Below are 12,125 nucleotides of genomic sequence, written 5' to 3'. Positions count from 1 at the left end.
GACTTCTGTGTGGGTCTCATTAGGCAATCAAATAAAGCAACGTCAGTCTATCATAAAGTTAAATTTAAGAGACTAAAAGCATGTGCTCTGCTGCAACAATTGTGGGAACATGATTTTGGAGCAAAAGTTGATGATGACATATGGAAAATCTTTAGGGAGAAAGTATGCAGGCCTATTTTGTCAGCTTCTATAACTCAGTCTTTATATGGTGTTGCCCATTGAGCTTTCTAGACACCTTATAAAGTTTTCAGACTGTCTGGCCAAAATTCTAGTTTATGTTGGGCATGTAAATCCAGTATGGGTACCTTCAGGGCTGGATTTAGATGAAAAGAGGCCCTAGGCTATTCCACTTATGAGGCCCTTTCACCTCCCATTTTTAAGTTTGTAAATTACAAGAGAGATAATAAAATACATCATTACTGTGATATATATCAATATGTTAAATGAAACATGTTATTGGTACTAACCTTTATAAAAAATGTGACACGGATAATAAATTTAAAAAAAGTCAAGAACACTTATTTGGACATTTATTCTCAGCACCATATATAGTTCAGTGTTTTAGTGTTCACTGTTTTTAGAATAGTGTAATTTTAATTTTGCTAACAATTAGGCCCCTCTTGATCTTGAGGCCCTAGGCTGAAGCCTAGTTAGCCTATAGGAAAATCCGGCCCTGGGTACCTTTTATATGTTGTTTGAGTACACTACTATCAAACTATTTTGGAATGTAGGGATGTGTTAGGTATTCATACTGAGATGACTTATGAAATTGTTATTCTGCGTTCAGCAGACTTATCTCGCATAGTATGTAAATATAAAACCAAATTATTTGACACTCTAATGCATAGGTGTCAAAGTTGGTCCAATCATGTTTTCAGGATTTCCCCAATGAATATGCATGAGATCTATTAGCATACAATGAAAGCAGTGCATGCAAATACTGTAGATCTCATGCATATTCATTGGGGAAATCCTGAAAACCCGACTGGATTGCGGCCCTCGAGGAGGGACTTTGACACTCTTGCGGTTTAGCAATTCAACATGTCTTATCAGAATGGAAAGATAGCACCATTTTAAGAAGGTTTGGCTCTTTTGGATGACTATTGTAAATTACATTATATTTGACTTCCTTTTATTTCTTTTTTTTCACTCCTAATTTGTCAATGGTTCTACTTTTGCTGGGAGTCACCCAACAACAGCTTAACATCCCTCCATGAAGTTCTTGGGTGACTTCTGTAATGACTTGTTCTATTATTTTTAAATGAATAAAGATGGGAGGGGAGAAAGGATCTTCTGGAGAGACAAAAGACAATATTTTATTCATTGATTTGTTATGTAGGTTAGATAGGAGGGAGAGTATATTTTATTTATTGATTTCTATTATATGAGGGGCTGCTGAAAAGTTCTTAGTCCAACCAAAAACAGAATGATGCGGAGCCATGAAACTTACCAGTTATTCCATACTTTTCTTGATACTTTTCATTTCAGTGATATGAAATGAAATGAAAAATGTCAAAAAAAGTATGGAATAACTTGTAAGTTTCATGACTCCACATCATTCCTTTCTTGCTTGGGCTTAGAACTTTTCAGCGGCCCCTCATAAGTGGGAGGGAAGGGAGGATATATTTTGTTTCATAATATGTAATATGAGTCGGAAGGGAGGATTTATTTTCTTTATTGATTTGTAATATGGATTGGAGGGGAACGAAAGTATATTTTATTTATTGATTTGCACTATAGTTGAGGAGAGGGATAATATATTTTTATTTTTTTATTTGTAATATGGGTTGTAAGTGAGGTTGAGTATATTTTGTCTTTCGATTTGTAATTTGGGTTGGAGGAGAGGGTGGGTGCATTTTATTTATGATTTGTAATACAGGTGAAGCAGCAGGGAGAGTTTGTTTTGATTGTAATATGGATTGACTTGTAATATGGTTTGAATTTTGAGCCCTCTAACTTTAAAATAGATCTATTGTATTAATAAAATTAGTCACAAGATATTTTATGGCCAAAAAATCTATATGAACAACCAAACAGTGGAGACTTTCAAAATGCAAGTGTACTCGTTTATTTCAGAACTCTGCTTTATTTGTTTGGTGGCTTGACACGCATGTGTTTCGGCCTAACTGGCCTGCTTCAGGAGCCTTATTTTAGTACAATATATTTTGTGGCATACAGCGTATCACAGGTAAGAACAACTTTGCCTAGAGAGAGAAACCTGCCCGCTATGGCTATGCCTTCCCTTCCCTTAGAGCTAGGCACAGCTATCCTTTGAGAAGTTGTTCTTACCTGTGATACGCTGTATTCCACAAAATATATTGTACTAAAATAAGGCTCCTGAGGCAGGCCAGTTAGGCCAAAACATATGCGTGTCGATCTACTGCACAAATCAAGCAGAATTCTGAAATAAATGAGTACACTTTTGCTTTGAAAATCTCCACTGTTTGCTTGTTCATTATGTTGTTGTGGAGGTGACTTTCCTGATTCTTTTTGCTAAAAAAATATATAAAATAATAATGCTCAAAACATGTTTGATGTATTGAAAACAGTCAAGCCTAAACAGACTAAGAATTCTCTAATGGCATGTATTTTTATACTATTTATTCCTTCAGGAATAGTAGAGTCAGTTTTTTGCTGACAGACTTAATATTTTTTAAGTTTGCTGTTTTAACATGCACACATTACCTTTCAGCTCCCAATGGCAAATGTTTCCTTTGTTTGTGACTTATTTCTGTTTTTCCCCGTTTAACCCATAGTGCCAGGACTACCTAGAAGAAACCCTGACAGGAGATCTTTGTGAAGATCTCTGTGTGGCACAGAAGTTGGTGTACAAGCGCTGTCTTTACTGTGACAGAGGCAAGAAGGTCATCCAGGCTGAATGGCATGGCCACCCTACAATCCTCAAATCCAAACATGACTTTTTCTCCAGCTACCAGAGACTTAATCTATTGGGGGAAATAGATAACCAAGACCTACCAGAGGCAGAGCTGCTGCTTTTGGTGGCTGTGGAAGTAAAAAATATTCTAGGCCTGGATTTATCCAACAGCACATCTCTTCCTCTTTGGACGGAGGGTGGAAGAAGCCCCTACGGGAAGGCCCAAATGTCCAGTATGTGGTCATTACTCCAGCAGGAGGAATATGTATATTTCAGTCTGCTACAAGATGTTAGCAAGCATGTCCTGCATGTCGTCGGCACCTGTGGACATTTCTATGCAGTGGAATATCTTACTGCTGGACATGCTTGGCACCAGACAATTTTTTCTTTGGAGGATGTGGATGGCCTTCGGTTTGCTGGGGGCAGAAACAAGAAGAAAGCAATCTATGACATTGCACTGAGTTTCTTAGACATGGTGAATCACTTTGAAAATGATTTCTCTCACCGGCTTCACATCTGCGATATCAAACCAGAGAATTTTGCCATTAGAAAGGACCTCACAGTAAGCTATCTTGACTCCATTTGCCACATGTTTCTATATAGATTTGCCACATGTTTCTATATAGATTAGGATTTCTGTCATTGATTGTAGTATGGACTTTTTCTTTGCATGAGATTTGGTTTATCATTTTAGATTGAATTAAAACTACCACTACATGTAGAGTTCCAAAAATCAATATCAGTAGTTCTACACAAAACGTCTGGATAAACAAGAGCCTTTATGTTCAAAAAATGCTGGGCTCCTATTAGGTTCCTAAATTTGTGCCCTATTGTCAGCCAAATGTAAGAGTCTAAGGTGGCAATTATATAAGTAAGTTATACTGTAGCATAATAGCACTCACACGCACCATTAATGGCATTTACACACCTAAGTGTTAGATGTTATCCTATCGCACAAAAAAAACAGTGGGAACGGACAATGAGCATTCCACAGTAAATCACTGATGTAAAAAGATCTTGTTTATTCTAATAAAGGACAGACACAAACTGTGTTTCGGTGACTAAAACCGCCTGCATCAGGGGTCACTATAGTGTTGTAATCCATAGGCAACAAGTCCTTTGTTAATATAAGGCTGAGTCAATCAAACACACACACAAGGGCTGAGCGCTGAATAACTCTTGAAGCAGTTCAAAAAGTTATCCTATAATATTTGCCAAAATTATTTAGTGTGTAAGTGCAAGAGGGACGTAAAATATGAGTATAGATGGGTCGCTGGTGTGTCTTGAGTTAGACATGTACCTTGTGGAATACTATAGGTTATGTGCACTTCAGGGTCCTTAGGCACCAACATTTTCAACTTCCATTGATTTGGTATAATTATAGTGTTTAACTTTAGGTACTCTAATATTCTATAATGGCATCTTGGCACTAAAATGCCATTACATAATTGAAGCTAATCACATGGCACTGGAGCACCTAAATTTTGTTTATAAAGTTGCTCTTCACATTTATTTTTATTTTATTTATTTCAGAGGTACCATTGGGTTATAAGGAAGAGGCTGGGGGCTTAGCTTGAGAAATGGATTTCATCTTTTCTCTACTTTTCCTGCTATTGCTATAGAACGTATTCCCTAACCTAGCGTTAGTTGCCCTGCTTGGAACATATCTACAAAGAATATTTCTGCAAATAATGTTGCATACCGCGGTTTGAAAAACGGCCTATTAGCTTTCCTGTACGCATGGCCTTCTGACTGTATATGCATTTTAAAATAACTCCACATTTTTGAAGTTTAGGGGGGCTTCTATTAGACTTAGGACTGAGGATATACCAGGAAAATCAAACCCCAAGGTTGATATGCAATAGAAGGAAAGTGGGGAAGGAACGGTACGCATCAACCAGAGAAAATGAAAAGTTTATTTAATAAGATAACTTATTTAAACAACAAACATGCTATGTTTTCATAAAATAGGATCTTAAAAACCTACCCCCTGTTTTACAAAGGTGTGTTAGACGTTTTAGCGCGCACTAAATATATGCACACGCTAACCGCTAACGTGTCCTTAGACTAACATGCACACGTTAGCATTTAGCGTGTGATTAACGCACGCTAAAACGCTTAGACGCCTTTATAAAAGGACCCCCATATCTTGAAGATCCAGATCCAGGTCTGGATCTGCAAGATAGACTGGTTTTAACATAATATTTTATGACAACATAGCATGTTTGTTATTTAAATAAGTTATCTTATTAAAGAAACTTTTCATTTTCTCTGGTTGATGTTTACCGTTCCTTCCCCACTTTATTATCCTTTCCTAACTCATCACCTATGCTTAGCATGTTAAGAGCTAAATTTCCCAGCCAATATAATAATAATAACTTTATTTTTATATACCACCTTACCATAAACAGTTCTAAGCAGTTTACAAGGGAAGAGACTGTTTACAGATAGCGACATTACAGAGAATTTTTGAATTTACATTGGCATGTTAAGTTTAGTCAAGTTTATCTGAAAGTGTATTGGAAGTACATCAGGTTGAAGTGGGGTCAGAGAAATTTGTCAAAAGAGGTTTTTATTGAATATCTGATGATTCCATAAGTACCTCATAAGACCCCTGCGTTCCTCAGCTCAATCTGCGTTGGTTGTTCCAACGCAGAAATATCTGCACTAGGAATCTATAAGAAAAAGTGTTTTCATGTGCTGGACCATCAGAACGGAATAGAATGCCAGTGTATGGCTACAGAAAGAATTGCATCGATTTAAGAAAATGTTGAAAAAACATCTTCTCTTTTTTTTTTTTTTTTTTGTCAGATGATAAATACCACTTAACATACAGATTCTGAATGAAGCACTGGTTTAAGTTTTACCCCTTCACCCCTTTTTACAGCTTAATTTTTAAGATAAGTTTTGATAGTTTTATGAATATTTGTATGTTGTGCTTTTGTTAAGTGTTTTATTATGTATCTAATATTTGTAATCTGCTTTGGATAAAAATGGAATAGAAATAATATAATATACAAATTATCGGATTCTGTGTCTGCCAAATTCCACAGCATATATTTAACAGCTAAGAATAAGGTATGTTTCCTAAAGTGCTCTGTTGGCAATGGCTTTATCCGCTGCTGGTCGTGTACACCTTCACCCCTAGCAGTGCCTCTGCTTTCTGTGGATGTTATAGGAGATGGGATCAGATAAACCCTCCTCAGATTTTTAGGAGCTACAGCTGTTAGTATTCTGTTCTTAAATAAATCTGTCTTTAAAGTGAATTATGAACTAAGGCTGCCATTTCTGTCCCTCCACTAGTGCTGCTAGAGGCCCTATATCTCTCAGGAGCACCAACCTTCTCGCCATTGATTCTACCCCCATTTCAATGCCTACCCCCTCTAAGAATAGATTTTATCAGACTATATTGTTAGCTGTATGGACCAGGGACTTTCTAATATATATCTGAACCACATTGTGCATGTCTGGTAGTGCTTTATAAATTTCAATATCAAAATTTTTTTTGAAGCTATCTAGACACCAATACTATAAGTAATAAAAAAAGAAAGACAGTGTCTTAGTTAGTGTTGAGTGGTCCTGAGGACAGCACAAATATTCAATTACAAATTAGACCTCAGAATCCAAAGGATAAACACCCAGGATATAAAAACATCACTAAAGAGTATATACCTATCATAGGTCTGCTCCGGAAAACAAACTACAGGGTAAAAACTCCTACTTTACAGCTTCACCTTCCCAGTCATCAACCCTAACTGGATTCCTGTCCCCTGGTCTGATCGCTCACTACTGTCTGTTACTCTATCCCTCTACATGGGGAGTACAACTAATAAGCCAGCAACCCAAAAAATCCTAACCAGAGGCAATATAGACCCCAAACAATTTTGGTCCACTGTACTTACCCATCTACACGAATCATCAACTATAGACACTGAGCAGCCAAGTGACTGGGACAATGCAACTCTCCAAACACTGGACACCATAGCACCCCTACACCCCTGGAATATCATAACGGCCAAACAATCCCCATGGTACACTGACATCTTAAAGGCTGAAAAACAAACCTTCCACCGTTTGGAAAGGCGATGGCAAAAATCTCCCACAATAAACAAGAATGGAAAGCGGCAATAAAATGCTATAAGCACCACATTGCCTAAGCCAAAAAAATCCCACTTTGCCTCAGAAATAGATAGCCAAACCTTCAATGTCAATAAGTTATTCCAACTTCTGCACTAACACTCATTATGATTCTTGCATCCTGCTAAAGAGAGCTTTCCTCTGCAGTTCTAATGATGTAACTTGCAGTAACATAATAAGGGGGGGTGCTATCTTGGTGGGGGCGCCGGCACCTCGCCATCCCCCAATGCCATGTTCCCGCCTTCCCTCGCCCCCCGTACCTATTTAAAATCTTCACCAGCACGGGTAACTACTTCTAGCCTGCTGCTCTCACTGGCCTGGCCTCCTCTAAAATCACTTCCAGGTCACGGGGCTAGGAAGTGACAGCAGAGGGAAAGCCAGTGCAAGCAGCAGGCTAGAGAAGTTGCTCGTGCTGGCAAAAAGATTTTATGAGGTACGGGGGTGGTAAGGGAGGGCACACGTGAAGGAGGGGGAGATGAAGAGGAGGTGGTGGGGTGGTGACACAGAGAAGGCAGAGAGGAGGCCACCGCCCCGGGTGCCTCCTACCCTAGCTACGCCACTGGTAACGTATAGGCAACCAATCCTAAGCTTGGAAATTCTTTTTAATCGAGCTTACAGCACCCAAAACATTTCTGTATCTCTATATCTGTATCTGTATTTTTGTATCTTGCAGCTACATTGTTTTTGGTCTCAGACACCATTTCTTGCTACCTGAGGATCTTCTCCCTCTGCACATGATACACAGCATAATTGCTCTATGATTAATGCCATTCAGGCGTTACTCTTATTTTTTTTAATCACAGAATCCAGTTTTCTTGCGTTCAGCTTTTATCAGTTAGAATGGGGATGTCCCAGGTGATCATAACCTCTTCATTCTGTATTCCCGCTATTCCCCCCTAAGTATTTAGCTGGCAGTGGTGACTGTTTTGCTGCATGCCACCAGTGTTATTCCCGGATATTTAGTGCTGGGCTCTGTCTGGGATTTGCAATTGAATATCTTTTATTTATTTATTTTTTTTCAAGCTGGCTAACACATAGCCAGTTATGTCAACATTTAGCCCTTGACCGCACAAGTCAAACTGCTTAAATATAAGACTGCTATTTATGCAGCCTGATTTAACTGGTTTACTTATACGACAAAGAGCCAAATATCTGCATTTAACCTGAATCCACACCTGGAACACTCGTAAGTTAGCCACTTTTGAATTCAGTGCTAACAGGTTATCCATTAGAAACTTTGCAAACATTAGAACATCACTGTGCCAGAAATGCAGAGGGATCATGACCCCCCCAGGAGTATTATACTGGCCAATACTCCCAAAAATTTAACCAGCTGGTTAAATCAGTTATCCGTGGCTATCTGGTCATTCCCAGTGGCACTTAACCAGTTATCTTTGCTGAAAATGACCTGGAACACAGCCCTCCTGACTGACATCAGGATGGAAACATTCTACAACAGATTCCCCCCAAAATTAAAAACTCTCTTCTTTGAACGCATACATACTGTAGACCAGTGTTCTTCAACCTTTTGACACCTATGGACCAGCGGAAATAAAATAATTATTTTGTGGACCTCAGTGCAACAGCTGAGCCTAGAAGCCGTTCTGAATGCTGAGCCAGCCTGTGAAGAATTGTCTCTTTTATGTCTGCTAGTTTGTGGACTGTAAAGCAGGTAAAGCTGATATTTAATCTTTTTACTTCACGTATAACTAGAGACAGTCATTTGAGAACTCTTTGGGCAAAAGCTGCCTGCATTCAAGTCACCTTGTTAAACCTAAGCTTTTGGCAAGATACCTTGATAAAGTAAAGCATTATTACTAACTATCTTAAGAACCTGCCTGAAAGTATTGCTATACTGTATTCTCTATATCCAGTATGTATATCTGGCATAGTGCTGGCCAAGAAGCTAAGATTTTTTTGGAGTTTACCTAATTGCAACAGCTAAGGTGGCTGTTGGCCAGTTGTTGGAGAAAAAGCTGTATTTTTGGGTATTGCTGAAATTCTTTGCGTTTGTTATTTTTGAAACTGTTGAATTGTTCTATGAGAGATAGGATGCTTTGAACCTGAACACGAAGCCTGGCTAGTGGCCAAGAATAATAAACCTGTTAAGAACTTGAACCTTTGGTGGAAGTTTCCTTCTTGCTTGCTGGAAAGGGAAATCCTTACCCAGAATACTGAGGTTTAATTTAAACCACAACATAGCTGTTGCTAGGCCTGAAGGGTACCCCAAGTTACTGGGGACACACCGGGCCAGTATTTTCTCACAACCCAGGTGGTCTGCTTCACTCATCAGAGGCCATGGGTTGTCACAATACTTATTTCCTTGGTGCTCTGATCTCCCATGCTTTTAACTATCATATTTATGCTCTACCTTTGTTTCATTGATTATGTCAAGGCTTTTGACTGTGTTGAGCATGACAAGCTTTGGAAAGCACTGAGTGAGGTAGGAGTGCCAGCACACCTGATCAGGTTAATCAGATCGCTCAACTACAATCAAGAAGCTACAGTACAAACCAGATATGGAGATACAGAATGATTCAAGATCAAAAAGGATACAAGACAAGGTTGCATTCTCTCCCCTTTCCTTTTCAACCTCTATGCAAAAGTAATCGTGACAAAGCTGGAATTAGATGATTTGAGTGTTGGGGTGAAAATAGGGGGGAGAACTGTCGGCAATCTGAGATATGCAGATGATACTACCCTGCTGGCAGAGAGTGAGAAGGACTTAAAGAAATTGATCCTGAAGCTGAAAAAAGAAAGTGACTGGGACTTTATGTTAACATCAAGAAGACCAAAATCATGACTACTGCCAACAAGAAAGTACACTTAAAGATCAATAATGAAGAAACAGAAGTGGATGACAGCTTCCTTGGGTCCCTCTTTGATCACAGTGGCAGTTCGACAGCAGAGATCAAGCATCGATAGGCATGTAGCCATGGTGAGCATGGACCAAATATGGAAGTGCAAGGACATCTCAATCACCATTAAACAAAGACTAGTCACTACCATTGTGTTCCCATTCATGACATATGGCTGCGAGACATGGACACTCATGAAAGCAGATAAAAGAAAAATCAATGCCTTTGAGCTGTGATGCGGGAGAAGACTTCTACAAATCCCATAGACAGCTAGGATCACCAACAAAGATGTTCTTCGTCATATAAACCTAGAGTTGTCCCTGGAAGGCAAGATTACCAGACAGAAATTGACCTATTATGGACATGTGACGAGGGTGAATTCACTAGAAAAGGAGGTGCTACTCAGAATTGTCAGTGGTAAAAGGAAACAAGGGAGACCAAAAGCCTATTGGCTGTACTCCATCAAGAATGACATGGGAATGAACATCAAGCAATTGAAAGAAGCCATGGAAAACAGGGAAGCATGGCGAGGACTGGCCTACAGAGTTTCCAAAGGTCGGACATGACTGAATGGATAGTAGTAGTAGTATTTATGCTGATGACTCCCATGTCTACCTTTCTACATCAGAAATTTCAGCAGGAATCCAGGCAGAAGTCTCAGTCTGCTTGTCTGACATTGCTGCCTGAATGTGTCACTGCCATCTGAAACTGAACTTCTTCTCTCCACCCCTCCCCCCAAATCTATCACTCCTCTTTCCCCATTTTCTATTCACTTGAATAACACTCTTATCCTCCTTGTCTCATCATCTCAAAAACTTGGGGGTCTTCTTTGACTCCTTTCTCTGCACATATCCAAAAGACTGCTAAAACTTGTTACTTCTTTCTCTATAACATCTCCAAAATCTGTACCTTTCTTTATCCCAGGACAAACATCTATGGAACATACACATCCACGGAACCCCGGTACGGTCAGTTTTAAAAGTGTTATCGCCTCTTTAAGTTTTTAGAAACTTCACGATTGCCCGCACCACACTTGCGCGATTGCCTTCCTGCCTGACGCAGGCTCGCGGTTCCTCAGTTCTTTGTTTTCCGCAGAGTGAAGAAATCATTTTCGACATGATGATTATTTGTAGATTTTAGGTTGTAATCCACCTTGTACTGATTGGTAGAAAAGAAGGGATATACAAGCTGTTTTAGATGGAGTTATACTTAGGGCTCCTTTTACGAAGGTGCGTTAGGACCTTAACGAGCACTAAGGTGGTAGTTTTTCGGCTAGCGCGCACTAATCCGGTGTGTGCACTAAAAACGCTAGGGCAACTTTGTAAAAGGAGCCCTAAATGCTTAGAAAACAGGTACAAGAAGAGCTGAGATGTTATTTAGATACTGGTTTTGGAATTTGTCATTTATTTTTTTGTTTCTTGGATTGCAGGTGGTGATTATTGACATGGACATGGTATTTTTTGAACCCAAAATGCGAGACATCCTGGAGCAGAACTGTACACAGGATGAAGACTGCAATTTTTTTGATTGCTTTTCAAAGTGCGACTTAAGGATCAACAAGTGTGGAGCAGAGAGAACCAATAATAACCTGCAAGTGAGTGACTTCCATTTCCATTCCGGTCTTCTCCAGCTACAATATTAGATCTCTAGCAAGGTGTCAGCATGCATTATCAAACTAGCTATAGTATGCTTGTTGCAAATATAAAACTGAGGTTAAAATCTCAGCGGTTTACAATATAGAAATGTAAAAAAAAAATTAAAAAAAGGGGAGGCAAACACAAATTAACAAAGTTCAACTTACAGACATATCTAGAGATATAAAGGAAAGAAAAAAAATGGGTTGGTTACAATTTAAAGCAGGAGAATAGGGAAGGTGGAAGGGATAGAACATATAACAGGTAAAATATAGTCATATTTGATTGCCCAGAGCCACAGGTGAGAATGAAACCTGGTTCTCCAGGTTCTCAGCCTATTGCATTAAACATTAGGTTATTCCTTTGGCTATATATCCACACTGGAGCACATGATGATCTGCAGAGCCTTATTGGTTTTTCTCCTGAGTTACTGCTTCTATGATTGGGCACTGCTGAACAGTACATAAACACAGTGGTAGGCCTAAGTACTGATATTCCAGCTATCAGCAGTAGCAGTGTTCCAGTCCCTACAAAATTTGGTGTCTGGGGAATTTGCCTGCATGGTCTATGTCTTAAATCCAGGCCTGCTCAAATATCCATTAAAAAAAGAGGGCTGCAGTC

General features: G+C 39.2%; 1 protein-coding gene across 2 annotated transcripts in view; it reads left to right on the top strand.

Moving 5' to 3' along the window:
• The window catches only part of DIPK1C (divergent protein kinase domain 1C), a 73,913-nt gene that overhangs the window by 58,510 nt on the left and 3,278 nt on the right, over positions 1-12,125 (top strand). For both annotated transcript variants that reach the window (XM_033930024.1, XM_033930025.1), the window contains exons 2-3: positions 2,757-3,437; positions 11,300-11,464. In XM_033930024.1, coding sequence (XP_033785915.1) covers positions 2,757-3,437; positions 11,300-11,464 — 846 coding nt within the window. The remainder of the gene's footprint in view (positions 1-2,756; positions 3,438-11,299; positions 11,465-12,125) is intronic.

This window comes from Geotrypetes seraphini, chromosome 2, assembly GCF_902459505.1.
Source record: "Geotrypetes seraphini chromosome 2, aGeoSer1.1, whole genome shotgun sequence".
Lineage (NCBI taxonomy): Eukaryota > Metazoa > Chordata > Amphibia > Gymnophiona > Dermophiidae > Geotrypetes > Geotrypetes seraphini.
The sequence above is the reverse complement of the archived record's forward strand: the minus strand, read 5'-3'. Positions and strand labels throughout refer to the sequence as shown.